Below are 14028 nucleotides of genomic sequence, written 5' to 3'. Positions count from 1 at the left end.
GTCGAGGGCCCCTCCGTGGGCGTCACCGGCACCATCTCTGCTGACTTGGCGGGTAGTGCTGGGGGCTGTAGATCCCTCTGCAAGATGGGGGTGCTGACCTTGCACCTGGGGGCTCCTTGAGGGAGGCCTGAGTGAGGACAGCGCTGTCAAGGGCTGAGCCCGGGGCATGCGCAGAGGTGGGGGAGAGTCAGCCGTTGGTGGACTGCATCTGTGCTCACCTGCCTGCAGGACTGGGGCTGGTTCCCTCTCGCCAGCGCGCATGACGCTCGGCTTTGGGGGTGCTCGAGGGGCACCGGAGGAGGAGTGTGGGCTTCTTTCTCCCTCCATCTGGCAGGCTCCTTGCTAGGCTCTTGCAGCGAGAGGCTTCTCTCCCACTTAGGATGTTGGGGGGTGGCCGCCAGCCAGCCTGGCCACAGCGGGCCAATGTGGGGGGGGGGGGCACATGGCTTTGTTTCATTTGATTTTGGAAATATCAGAGCAACTTTTAACAACTTGGAGATTTCACACACACACACACACACACACACACACACCCCTCTCGGGAATTCAGTCCCTCTGTCCTCTCTGGCCAGCAGGCGGACTGGCTGCAGGCAGCAGGTGGGAAAGCGGTGCCCGTTGGTCAGGCCTGCACCCCCAGTCTGGCGCAGGCCTCACCCAGCCTAGTCATTGGCCCGAGTCCTGCCTTCCCTGCAGGCAACGGGGTTCGAAACTCCCACCACCTCGGTGCCGTGGTCACCCTGCCCCAGCTTCACTCCCAGGTGTGCTCCTGAGTTTTCTCTGGCTCCCACCTGGCCTCTTACCAGGTGTCAGGGTCAGAGCCTTGTCTGGGTGCCTCTGGGGGCATGGTAAGGAATGACCCTGGACTGCAGGCCTGGCCCTCAGGTTGACGTCCTAGTTGTCCCTCAGCCTGGCACCCTGAGCTTCCCTTTTGGACATCCCTCTATAGCCCCTACTTCTCTTTTCCGCCTAATCTTTCGCCCACTTTCCTAGCGTTCTGATTTTAGCAAACTTCCCAGAACACATTTTCCCCTTGCCTACTTGGTACACTCCCGTTTGTCCCTCAAAACCCAAATTTCTCTTCCCCATCTTTGCCCTCCTCCCCCAGGCTGTGACCCAGAGCTGCTGCTACTTTGCCCGTGGGGCAGAGCTGAGGTGACACCCAGCTGAGGCCCTGCTGTCTCTGCCCTGGAAGGGGCAGTTCTCAGACGCCGTGTGCCTGGGAATTACTCCTGGGAGCGCCCCACAACACAGGGCCTTGTAAGTTCCTGGCTGGGAGGGTGGGATGGGCCCAGGAATCTGCTTCTTACGCTCCCAGCCAGAGCTTGGAGGCCTGGGAACACGTCCTCGCCAGGCAGCAGTGGCCCAGGGAGCAGGCACCCTGAGTGCTGCTGGGGTCCTGGGCAAGCTGCCTTGTGGCCGTGCCCGGCATGGAGGGGTCGGTGGCACGCTCGGGGCCAGGTGCTCAGGAGTGTGTCAGTGGTGACCCAGCAGGTGCCTGCACCCTGTCACTGTCCCCAAGCCCTTTCTGGAGGGTGCCCTGGTCCCTTTAACACGCTTCAGTGGGCAGAGGAGCTGGTTTTGCTCTGCCCTCTTGCAAGGTAGTAACCTCTGGGTCCCTGGCGCCATCAAGCAGCTCTTGGGGCCTCTGACCCCGGCCCTGCCAGATGCACACGTCCTTCTTCACGTGTTTATTTTCCCGGTCCCTAGGGACCCTCTCTGCAAGGGCGCCACCACCCGCCATCTCCCTCTGTCCCGTTTGCCAGAGTCCACGAGGGGGCGCCCGAGACCGTGGCTTGGCCCCCGGCGGGCAGGGTGGCCCCGGCTGCAGGGTGCAGGCCGGTGTGGTCCTTCCTGCCTTCAGAGGGCGGGGCGGGAGCCTGAGGGATCCCTGCCTCCCGTCCGCGCTGTCCCCAGGGAGCAGGTGCTGAGCTGAGGGTGCTGCGGGGCCAGCAGGGCGTTTCCGAGACAGTGGAGACGGAGGGAACGCAGGGAACGCAGCACCCGCCCGAGGCCCCATCTCAGCCCTCCCAGCCCCTCCGGATGCGGCTGGGACGCAGCCCCACGGTGTGTGGCCTGTCCGGGCCGAGGTCAGTCAGGTGGAGAGCCACCTCTGGGCAAGGCTGGCGACCTGGTCGGTGGCTAGGTCTCCTCCCAGCTGCTGCTGTGGGGGGACGGGCTGCGTCCCTGGGCGTCCCTGGGGCTCCCCGGCTCCTCAGATGCAGTCAGGGGTTCCCTCTCTCTCCTTCTCCCTCGGGATGGCTTCTTGGAGGCTGTGGGATGTGGATTGCGGTCAGGCAGGAGGCACGGCAGTGGCCCCCGAGACCCTGCCTGTCCCCTGAGCGACTCGACTCTCACCCGGGGCCTCCCGGGCAGTGTCTGGGCACTCTAGAGCCCGCATTGGTGACGTTGTTCCTAACAGAAACAAATGCCCAGGGGTGGCCCCGCTTGAGGATGAGGATTTGGTGGCAGGGAGGCCCTTCTCCCCAGGTGTGTAACCTGCAGACGGGCTCTGGCGGGGCACCTCCCTGGCTGCTGTGCAGAGCGCCTGGGACCTACCGGATACCTGAGCTTGTGGGACATGCGCTCGGAGCCTCAGTGGGCCACTCCCGGGCGCTGGGGCTAGGGTGGGAGCCACAGGGAGGGGCGCCTGGTCCCTGAGATGGTCCTGGGTGGGACCTGCCACCATGCTGGGCCCAGGTCCATCTCTGGCGCGGAATGAGCTCAAGTTCCGGGTTGAACAGGTCAGGTCTGATCCTGACTCCAGGTACCAGCCCTGTGACCTTGTGCAAGTTTCCTCACCTCTCTGGACCCCAACTTCCCCCACAGTGACACAGTGACAGTCCTACCGCTGGGCAGGGCTGTGAGGCCCAAAGGCATGCCACTTCCCACTGTCCCTGGCATGAGACTGGAGGGGGCTGGCCCTGCGCTAAGCCGCGTGGTGCCTTCCCTGGGCGGGGTAGGGCGGGCACACGTGGGGCAAAGGCCCCGTCCTCACCGACTGCCAGACTGCAGTCTTGGGAGTGAGCCCCCCTCCCAGCTGCCCCCTTCCCTGGCCCAGGTGGGAGGACGGGGGCTGGCCTGGCTCAGGTGGAGGGCAGGAGTGGCAGCTCAAACCCCCGCGGGCTGCGCCCCACCCAGGACCATGTCCACACACCCACGGCAGGAGGTGCCTCAAAATGGGACAGGTGTCCTGGCCTCTCAACCGCTGCTCGGGGCGGACTCGGGCCACGGTCACCTTCCTGGCAACAATGGCACATTGTAGTGGCACAGCCCAGCCTGCACGTTGCGGGCCCTGCTTAGATAAACACAGGGCTGCGCAATTATTAGCTTAGCGTTCAAGGGCTCCCGAGGGCTCCTGGAGGCCCAGCCGGGAATGGGGGTGCCGTTGTGCCCAGAGCAGGAAGTGGGCGGCTGTGCGGACACCCTCGGACCGGGGCCGTGCTCCTGCCACCTGATTGGAGGGCGCCGAGCCCACGGGCACTGCCCGAGGCGGACGTCTGAGCAGCCCCCCAGAGCCCCAGCGGGAGCAAACACGCCCCTCACCTCTGCCGCTGCTCCTGTCGGAAGGTGCACAGGAGGGTCCGGGGACCCCATGCCCTCTCGGTGGGGGCGGCTTGTGGACCAGGACACCCCTCCCTCCCCGGATGGTGATGGTGACTGTCCTCGGCTCTCCGCTGGGGACCTCCCATCCCTTGCCCCACTGGCATGTCATGTGAGCCCTGGTACCAGCGAGGACCTGGCCCCAGGCAGCACAGGGGGAGCCGCACGGTCAGGACCCCCAGGCCTGCCCCTCTCTGGTCTGTGCAGGAGATGCGAGAGGGCTTCCTGTCTTGCTTCCACCGTCCTGAGGATCCTTCCCTGGGTGGCCAGGACCTCTCAGACCGGGGCCGCGGCCAGGACGCCCCCAAGACGGCTGGCCAGCCGGGGCCCCTCAGCCCCACCACTGCCCACACCCCCAGCCCCACGCCGTCCGCCCCTTGCGAAGCCCTGACTCACAGCCCCCAGGCACTCAGTGTGGGGGCCAGGAGGGGAGGTGGCGTGGGGGAGGCTGGTGCTGTGGAGCCCACCCGGCCCCTGCGGCATACCTTGGCCCCCCAGGTCTGCGTCCCGCTTCCTCTTCTGCGGCAGACCCTGCCCGTGCTCCTGGGCGCAGACACACCCGGGCCCCTCCCCTGGCACGCTCAGATTGGCGCTGGCCTCGGAGCTCAGCTCCCCCTGGGGGGCAGGGGGTGTAGTCAGCGAAGGAACGCACCAATCCCCTGCCGGGCACCGCCACCCCAGGACCCCCGCCCCCAGCGTGCAGCCAGGGACCCACCTCACTGTCTGAGGAGTCTGACTGGTCCAGTGCGTCTGGCTCTGGCCTCTGCGCTCTGGCCTGGCTGGGCTCTGAAGGGCACAGGGCGTAGGGTCAGACCAGGCGGGTAGCCCCGGAGGCTCCCGAGCCTGCCAGACGGGGACGGGTAGAGACAACTCTGCAGATGGGGAAACTGATGCATGGACGGGCCAAGCAACCTGCCTTGGGCACTCGCTGGTGAGGGGCAGACTGGGGTTTGAGCCCAGGCCTGGTGTCTCCACATCCCTGTGTGTGGACCCCACCAGCTGGGGTGCCCTTCCCTGGCTTGGTCACTGGCAACGGGGAGCTCACCACCTGCCTGCCAGACCCCAGTGCTCAGCTGCTCTGCTGGTCACTGAGTGTGGCGAGAGGAGCCTGCCTGGGGCCCAGTTCCTTGGTGCCTGCAGGTGGGAGGACCCTGGCCCGAGACTGGGTATCTGGCCAGTCAGGCCAAGGGGCGGAGTGGAGCCTTAAGACCCCCTAAATGCGGATACTGACCCCACACCCCCCTCCCCGCTATGGCGCCACCTCCCGGCTGCTCACTTTACCTGGACGGCTCTCAGGGTCAGGCCTTCCTCTGGCCTCATCCTCTGTCCCGCCTGGAGAGGGCAGGCTGGGCTGGGCCCCTGCGGGTGGGCGTGAGGGGTCCTAGGGGAGGCAGGTCAGTGGCTTGAGCTTGTTCGAGGGGACTTCCCATCCCCCAGCGCAGCCCCAGACTCCGCCTGCCTGGCCCCGTGTGGGCTGCAGCCCGGGCAGCCTTTCCCTTGCTAGTGTGAACTAGGCAGTGTGCTTTCTCCTTGGGGGCTGACTTGCTGGGGTGGGGGGAAGAGAGCTGCCGAGGCGGGGTGGGGACGCAGAGGGGACGCGAGGACCGGACGGGGCTCCTTACTGTGGGGGCCGGGGGCTCCTCCAGCTCCGGTGCTCGGGTGCCATTGCTGAGTGCCTGGGGGCTGTGAGTCAAGGGTTCGCACGGGACGGGCGGCGTGGGGCTGGGGGTGTGCGCAGTCGTGGGGCTGAGGGGCCCCGGCCGGCCAGCTGTCTTGGGGGCGTCCCGGCCTCGGCCCCGGTCTGAGAGGTCCAGGGGCTTGTCGGGGGCGTAGTCCTGTGCGGCTGTGGCCTCCTTCCTGCTGGGGCCGCCTGGGCCTGGGGGCTGCAGGTGATGCCCCCCAGGCAGGACGGCTGAGGCTGGAGCCGCCCCAGCCGCCTCGCTCTCGGGTCCCTCGGAGTCTGAGCCGACGGGTGGGGAGGGCTGAGTGTCCCCAGGCGAGGGTGGGCCGCCCGGCCTGGCACTGCCCGCCTGCGCCCGCGCCCGCAGCTGCCGGGCCAGGAGCAGGTGCAGCGCCCCCTCCAGCCGCGGGTCCTGCGTGCCCACCAGGGCGCTGGGCAGGCCCAGCAGGCCCGAGGGCTCCTCCCAGGCCTCTGCCTCTCTGGCCTTCAGGCCCTGGAGCCGGGGGCTGCCCGGGGCTGCAGCGGGGGCCGGGGGACGGCCGAGGGGGCTCCGAAGGTGCAGGGAGAGGTGGTGGCTCAGGAGGCAGAGGCGCTCGGCCTGGGGGGAGCGCTTCAGGGACTCACGGGGCACGGCGGGTGGCCGGGAGGCCCGCAGGAAGCTGTGAGGAGGAGAAGCCCAATGACTGTGGCCCGCGGCTAGTGGTGACCGGCCGCGTGGCCCTGACAGGTGCCCATTTCACAGGTGGGGAAACTGCAGCCCAGAGAGAGGAAGCGAGTGCCAAGGTCGCACGCAGGCAGTGACCTGGTCCCCAGCCCCGGAGGCCAGGCTGTGTGGGCGCTTGTCACCCTGGCCAGGGGTGGGCTGGGGTCTGGGCTCCGAGGAGGGGCCTGGCCACAGAGGCCTCTGCCTCTTCCCGGCAGGGTGTTCTCCATCCTGCTCCCAGGAACATTGGGGAGCCTGCTCCCCCGCTGGGGTGCCCAGGCCACCTCCACCCACCTCGACGCCCATGTTCCCAGACAGGAGACGGACGCCTTGCAGGCCCCTCTGGCAGCACTTCCAAAGGCTGGAGCCCGTCCCCTGCCCCGTGCCTGGCCTGGCCACTCAGCCTGCACGTGGGAATGCCACTACTGGCAGGGCACCCAGAAAAAGCCACGCCAGGGCGAGCAGGGCTCCTGGAGGGGTGAGCAGAGGGATTTCCTGGGCTGCTGGCCCCTGCCCAGGACCGGAGTAGTCTGGGATGGGAGCTCAGCTGAGGGTGCTCCTGGTGGCCGTGGTGGGCAGGGCCCTTACCTGTCCAGGGGGAGGCTGTGCTCATACGGCGGGCTGGGGGGGCTGCTTCTGGCGGGCGGCGGCGGGGGCGTCCCATTGGTGGAGCCACGCTCGGCCGGGCAGGCCCGGGACCCAGGCCGCAGCACGGCGATGGTCCCGTGCAGCTGGTTGGAGATGCGCTGGGGGCTCTGCACGAGACGGGGGCAGCTGGGGGGCGGGGCAGCAGCTGCCATCTGCCCCTGGCCCAGGGCTGCTCCCGCTCTGGCCCTGCTCTCTGCGTGAGCCTGGCAGGGCACCTCCCCCTGGCCTCACCTCCACCCACGTCAAGGGAGAGCAGGGGTCCCCGCCCGGCACGAAGGACAGGGACGCAGCTGCCAGCCTGCTGTGGGGGGCTGGCCTGGCTGAGTGTGGTGGCGCCGGCTCCCTCGCCCTTACCAGGTCTGGGGGCCGAGGCTCGGGCAGGTTGGCAGCCGGGGAGATTTTGGCCCCTGGAGAAGTCCTGGGCCCTGCTGGCTTCTCTGTGGAAGGAGCAGCCATGTGAGAGCCGGGGAGGCGCTTGGGGTGCTCTGCCCCTGGCCAGGTGCTCCACGTCCCTGGGGGGGCCCAGCCTCCCGCCTCCCTGCAGCACCTTCACCCCACGGACCTGCGCCCAGCTGGTCTTCCTCAGCCTCCTTGGGGCCTCCTGGCGGCTTCTCGGTGATGGCCTTCCAGGCGCCGGGGGAGGGGAGGCGCAAGGGTGAGGGGGGGTCCGAGGTGTGCTCCCTGGCCAGGGGCTTGGGCCTGTCTCTGGGGGGAGGCAGAGGCCTGTCTCTGAGGGGGGCAGGGCACCCTCTGCAGGGAGACCCAGCTGCCCCGGGGAGACCCGCTCTCTGACGCTGCCTGAGGCTCCACCGTTACTGTGGACATGTGCCAAGTGCCTGTGTGGGGGGCACCGGGGACTCGGGGTGCCGGGCCTGGCCCCCTTCCCACTTACTCCAGGCCCCGAAGCCGCTTCACCTCCTCCTTCAAGGCCTCATTCTCCTCCTTCAGCCCGTTCATCTCGCCGGCTGCAGAAGGCAAGGGTGATGGCAGCAGGTGGGGAGGACAGCAGGGGCGGGGGGAGGGGGTCCTCCAAGGGGTCCCTCCTGCTCTTGTTCCCAGCGGTGTCCCCAGCACTCGGCCCGGGGCCTGGCATACAGCAGGTACCCCATAAATACTTGTCACATGAGTGGAGGGCTGGGCGTCATTGAGTAAGCAGCGCCAGCCTCCAGGTGGTAGAAAGTGCCGGGAGCCCCCATGCATGTCTCTGCGGTTTCCCCCAAGGGGCAGGGAGCTGGTCCTCCATCACCGGTGGGACCAGTGCGACCCCGGGCCTCTGTGGGCCCTTCCTCGTCACGGCAGGACACCAGCCAGATGACTGACGGTGGGGACACACGGGGCCGGCAGTGGCTTTGTTCCATTTGTCTGCAAATCGGGGTCTGGGGTGTCCCCTGGTGGCATGGGGCTGGATTGCCTGCCCTCCTTCCCCGTGACCCCACGTGGGCTGAACCCCGCTCCCCCCGAGGGACCCCGAGGGTCTGCGGCAGCTCACTGAGGATGAAGATGTGCTGCAGGCTCTGCAGGTGGGAGCTTTCGAACTCGTGCTGCTTCCTCCTGGCCAGGTCCTGGGTGACCATGCATCTGTCGCACAGGCCAGCCCGCAGCCTGTGGGGACGCGGAGGTGAGAGGTCGCTGAGGTCGCAACTGAGGCCAGTGCCAGGGGGTGCCCCTGCCTTTCCCAAATGGTGTTCTGTGGAACCCCAGGCCTATTCCCTGCCCTGTGGACCAAGTGCCCCATGTTCAACTGAGTTTGGGAGAAATCTTTTTTTTTTTTTTGAGACAGAATCTCGCTTTATTGTCCAGGCTAGGCTAGAGTGCCGTGGCGTCAGCTTAGCTCACAGCAACCTCAAACTCCTGGGCTCAAGCAATCCTCCTGCCTCAGCCTCCCAAGTAGCTGGGACTACAGGCATGCCCCACCATGCCTGGATAATTTTTTCTATATATATCAGTTGGCCAATTGATTTCTTTCTATTTATGGTAGAGACGGGGTCTCACTCTTGCTCAGGCTGGTTTTGCACTCCTGACCTCGAGCAATCCACCTGCCTCAGCCTCCCAGAGTTCTAGGGTTACAGGCGTGAGCCACCGCGCCTGGCCAGGAGAAATCTTATAAGTGCAATTTACTTAAGGCTCTGCAAAGTCTTGCAGTGGACCCCAGAGTTTCCCAAACTCGTTCCAAGGAACCCTGCCGTCTCCCCACCAGGAGCCCGGCGGCCGCGCCCACCTGTTCTCCAGCACCCGCAGGTTTTCCTTCAGCGCCTTCTGCTGCTCGCGCAGCTGGTGGTTCTTGGCGAAGAGCTCCTCGAGCCTCTGCGCGTCCCTGTGGCGGCACATGCGAGCTGGGGGCCACTCCGGCTGGGAAGCCGCACGCTGTCCCCACTGTGCAGCCCCAGGCCCAGCCTGAGGTCCCGCACCCCCTAGGCTGGGTTTGGGGCCGGGTCCTGTCTGTGCACCCCACGGTGGGGCCTTGCCCGGGAAACAGGTGGCCCCTAACATGAGTCATGCGTGTGCCACTTTGTGACTTCTGTCTTGTCCCTGTGCCTCTTTAGCCACAGCCCGGTCTGTGACACGGGAACACGGGAGCCGGCCACAGGCCGCCGTGTGATCGGGTGTGGCCACGTCTGAAGGCCTCGTGGCGGGTGCTGTTGCCGACACTCTGACTGCGGCCCTGGGCGGAGGTGCCCGAGTGCAGGACTGGACACCCCTCAAGACCAGCGCGCCCGGGTCCCATCCCGGCTCCACACCTGCTCGCTGTGGCCTTGCACGAGTGACCGTCCCCCAGCCCTGCGCCAAGGCCCAGTGTCCCCTCCCACGCCAGCGGACGGTGGCAGTGCTGGTGCCCTGGGGCTCGGGGGATGCCCTGAGCAGTCGTGGCCCCTGGGGAGGGGCCTCTGTTTCTCCCTGGGCCCGGCCTGGCCCGACTCACCGGCACCTCTCCGAGTTCAGTTCCAGAAGCTTGTTCTGCAGGCCTGGTGGAGCGAGCAGAGGGCAGGAGGTCAGGCCCCCCATGGCCCCCTCTGCCGGCAGCATCCCCTGCCCCGGCTGCCATGCGGGGGCTCTCCAGATCCCGCCCACCTGTCCAGGTGACCCCCACCAGAGCCCCTCTTGCTGCTGCATGCTCTGGCTTCGGCCTCCGCCAGTCTCTGGGGCTGCCTGAGACCCTGTGGCCTGTGGCCAGTGTCTCTCCCTCCCCTGGGGTCTCTGGTTCTGGCATCTGCCGGGAGGTTGGTGGGGGCCTTGGCACTACCCTAACCCTAACCAGCCACATGGGAAGAGCAGAGATGCTGAGAGGGGCTGGGGGTGCAGCTGGTGTCGAAATGGAGGGCTGTGGGGCAGACCCCTCAGACCTCTCATTGCTACATCTTTGAAAATCGGCTCGGCCGGGCTAGCCTGGGGCTGGGGAGGCGTGGGGTCTCGCCCAAGCAGCCCCACCTTTCTCGGTGGCTCAGGAAGCAGCCACAGGACTTTTGGGCCCTGGGTGGGCGTGGGTGCTCTTTGGAAAGGGCCCAGGGAGGCGCTGGCCCTGGCCCTGGAGTGGGCGGTTGGAGGGGGCTGCAGCCCTGTCCCTGTGGGGGAACTGGACGGGAGTGTGAGGCCTGGGGCAGGTCTGGGAGAGAGAATTTCAGCTCTGTGCCTGTGTTCTGGACGGGTCCCAGGAGCCGTGTGCTCCTCTTCCTGGAAGCGGCACCCTCTGCTGGGAGGCGCCGGGGCCCTGCCCTGGGTGAGGGGTCCCCAAGCCAGGGCTGCCGTCTCTTTCCTGCCTGGCTCAGGCCAAGCCTCTGGGAAGACACCGCAGGGACCCGCTGGGCATGGCAGGCGCCATGCAGGGTGGGTGGCAAGCTTGGAGAGTGCCCTCCCTTGGGGCCACACCCCGAGCCGTGGTCTGCCGACCCTCCAGTGGAGGGCAGCGTGCGGCAGGGGGCAGCGTGCAGCTCTGGGCCTCGGCTCAGGACACCCCTTCCTGGGCCAGAAGGATGGGGGCCCCGGATGTGGTGACAGTTGGACATGGCATGCGGGAGGGCCCTGGCCTGCCCAGGCCCTCGGGGCCACCAGTGGAGCTGGGGGCTGTGGACTCCCCCAGCTGGCGCCTGGCCCCAGCCACTCACCCAGGACCTCCTTCTCGTGGGTCTCCTTCAGCCTGTTCAGCGACTCCGTGAAGCTCTCCATGGCCCCGCTGCTGGGGTGTGGGGACCCCGCTGCCCTCTGTTTCCGGCCTGTAAGGGAGGGCGTGGGAGAGGCTGGCTTAGGAAGGAACCGAGGGCTGCAGAGCCCAGCGCAGGAGCTGTGTGGCCTGTGTGGGCAGAACCCACTCCGTGCTGCGGGGGCTGCCCGAGGTTGGGCTGCGGGACCCGGAACCTCACAGGCAGGTGGAGATGGTGCGGTGTGAGGTTTCGGGATTCTACTCACCAAGGTCATGCACGTGCACATGCACAGAGACAGCAGGTACACGCACAACACACATGCACACCATCACACACGCACACACCGCCACACTTGGATATATACAATACACATTCACAGACATGCATGCACATATATAACACACATGCACACATATAACACGCATGCAGACATGCACAATCACACATGCACACAGAGACACATACACAGACATGGACATGCAGACATGCAGCCTTGGTCTGCCCAAGGAAATCACCCCGTGTTGAGAGGGCCCCCGCTGCCAGCCTTCCCTGTGCACAGGTCCCGGGAGGGCTCGGTCAGCTGTGGACACCTGGTCCACACAGCCTGAGGCCAGAATTAAGGGGACGCAGGGTCCTTGTAGGCTGGGCCTGGGGACCCTGGGGCCCGTCCCAGCTCCCCATGACCTGGGGAGAGCCCGGGCAGGAGGCTGGGAGGACTGGGCTTGTGGGGCCGTGGGGCCCCTCCCCCCACTAAGATTGGCTCCCAGCTGGGCCTCTGTGAGCCCGTTGGCCTCCGCGGCTGACCTCCGTGCTGGAGTGGCTCCCACGGGGTCAGGCTGCCTTCTGTCCTGCCTGGGACAGTCTGTGTGTGTGTGTGTGTGTGATGCATGCCCATGAACACTGCACCCTGGTGCCACACAGACCACTGTGCCGGGCCCTCCCTGGCCTCCCCGGCACCCAGGGAGCACTTCCACAGCTGCAGCCCGGCCATCCCTCCATTCAGATGCACACGTCTGCTCAAACCACGCCCAAAGCCTCACGGTTGCCAGGCCCCAGCAGGTCACACAGGGATGGGGACACAATCCCATTTGCATGTTTTCTTTCTTTTTTGAGACAAGTTCTGGCTCTGTCGCCCAGGCTGGAGTGCAGTGGTGTGATCACGGCTCACTGCAACCTTGAACTCCTGGGCTCAAGCGATCCTGCCTCAGCCTCCTGAGCAGCTGGGAATACAAGTGCCGCACTGCCATGCTTGGCTAATTTTTAAAAAAAATTTTTGTAGCAACAGGGTCTTATTATTTTGCCCAGGCTGGTCTCAAACTCCTGGCCTCAAGCAATCCTCCCATCTCAGCCTCCCACAGTGCTGGGGCCACTGGGTGTGAGACACCTGCCCACCTCCTTTGCATTTTCAAAGGCTGTTCAGCAGCAGCGCTGCGCAGGATGGTCCCAAACCAGAACCCCCAGACCCCACGGCTGCACGCATACCCACCGGCAGGACAGGTGCCATGCAGCCCAGAGCCCAGCGCCCAGTGCAGTGTAAGGCCAAATGACAGGAGCCAGATGCGTGAGGACAACAGGTGCAGGAGACACCACCACTCTGGGCTCCTGGAAGTCGGGGTGCCTTTGGTGTGAGGCTGGGAGGGGCACCCCCACCCAGGGAGGCAGGCCCTGGTCCCAGGAGAAGCCTTGGTGCCTGGGGTGAGGATGGTGGCTGGGAGGCCCTCACACTGTGGCCAGGTGTCCAGCACAGGGCAAAGCCGTGCCTGGCAGGGGCAGCGGGGCTGTGGGGCAGGGGCAGAGGGAGGGCCTGTGTCCTGGGGCGACTGCAGTGTCCACGGGGGCCGGCTGGGCAGTGCTGGCTGGGCCATGGCAGAGGGTGGGGCTCCCCAAACTTGTATCTCAGACCCACCTGGGCTCCCAGATGGCCCCAGAGCTTGCCGAGGGAGTGGGGGTGATGGTGGGTGGCTCTGTGTCGGGTGGGTGAGGGCTCTTGGGGAGGGTGCCCTCGCCACCACGACGCTGGATTCTAGAGGCCGAGGGGAGGGGGGCTCGAGCCAGGGTGCGGGTCACCCGGCCGGGATCAGTGATGATTCCGGCCCCACTTCCCGAGCTCTGCGTACACTGTCAGTTTCAGGATGGAGCATCTAATCTTGACGAAACCCTGAGGTTCCCACTCCCCAGATGGGGAAACTGAGGCTCAAAGAGATCACGCCACCTGCCCGGGGAAGTGGGGGCTGGGGTGGGTTCCCCCAGTGGCCCTGGCGTGCCGGCTGTGCTGGCCTCACCCTGCTGAGGGCCCCGGGAGGTGAGACCCTGAGCGGGGTCCTCTGTGGGCCCAGGCTGTGGCAGGTCGGGCCGAGGAGGGCCAGGAAGGGGCCGAGCCGCAGCTCCTGAAATTCCACCCAGACCCGCCAGACGGGCAGCTCTTCCCGCCCGGCGCCCGCTGCGTGGGCTGGGCCGACGCCCGTAAAGGAGCCGCCCAAGGGAGCCCGCGGTGCCCGTGGGCCAGAGTGGCCTGCACAGGCTCTGGTCTGCACGAGAGGCGGGTCTCGTGCCCGGCGAAGCCACCATGGTGTGGCTCCCTCTGCCCCAGACCCCCCTGCAGGCCTCGCCCGCTGCTCCTCGCAAGGCCCCCACCCCAGACCTGCTCTCTGGGCAGCAGGTGCGGCAGGCCCCGAGGCAGGGCGTGTGGGAGTCGGGATCTGAGAGGGAAGGGGTGCACCCTGCTGGGAGCCCCTCCTTTCCTGGGGGGGCCCAGGGCGGGGATGGGACTGGGCAAGGCCACTTGCACGTGGGTGACAGCGCTGTGGGGTTGGTGTGACGTCCCTGGGCGGGCAGGTGGTGGAAACCAATGTGGCCAAGGCAGTGGCCGGAACCAGTCTCCTGGGCTCCTGTCCCTCTGGGGCAGCCTGATCCCCAGGAGGGTCGGGGGGGGGGGTTCTGGGGAAGGGTTGGGAGTTGGAGGGGCGCGGTCTGCCCGTCCTGGTGCCTTCGGGAAGAGCTGGTGGCTTGGGCCAAACGGACTGGGCTGTGAAAAACACCCACAGCCTCAAGCCAGGGCTGGGAGGCCAGCTCTCCCCCGTTGGCCTGGTCTGCATGTGTCGCGCCTGCCAAGGGTGGCTGGGGTGCTGGGGGTGCAGGCAACTCTGAAGTTCCCCCGGCCTGGGGGCTGCAGTGGGGCTGTGATGGGAGAGACGTTGGGGATGCCGTGCACAGGAGAGGGTGGCCTGAGTCTCCCGGGAGCCTTGGGGGCTTCACGGGGC

The 14028-nt window shown here is 66.7% G+C and overlaps 1 protein-coding gene across 1 annotated transcript; it reads right to left on the bottom strand.

Annotated features, from left to right (window-relative positions):
• Window positions 1–2016: 2016 nt before the first annotated feature.
• On the bottom strand, window positions 2017–10793 carry RBBP8NL (RBBP8 N-terminal like). The gene is made up of 13 exons (XM_075993344.1): window positions 10733–10793; window positions 9553–9595; window positions 8851–8946; window positions 8122–8234; window positions 7525–7597; window positions 7180–7337; window positions 6987–7069; window positions 6573–6739; window positions 5223–5940; window positions 4882–4981; window positions 4316–4386; window positions 4086–4215; window positions 2017–2270 (listed from the first exon to the last, which is right to left on the bottom strand). The coding sequence occupies exons 1-13, from the start codon at window positions 10791–10793 to the stop codon at window positions 2140–2142; spliced, it is 1944 nt and encodes a 647-aa protein (XP_075849459.1). The 3' UTR covers window positions 2017–2139.
• Window positions 10794–14028: the final 3235 nt, after the last annotated feature.

Source organism: Microcebus murinus, chromosome 16 (genome assembly GCF_040939455.1).
Source record: "Microcebus murinus isolate Inina chromosome 16, M.murinus_Inina_mat1.0, whole genome shotgun sequence".
Lineage (NCBI taxonomy): Eukaryota > Metazoa > Chordata > Mammalia > Primates > Cheirogaleidae > Microcebus > Microcebus murinus.
The sequence above is the reverse complement of the archived record's forward strand: the minus strand, read 5'-3'. Positions and strand labels throughout refer to the sequence as shown.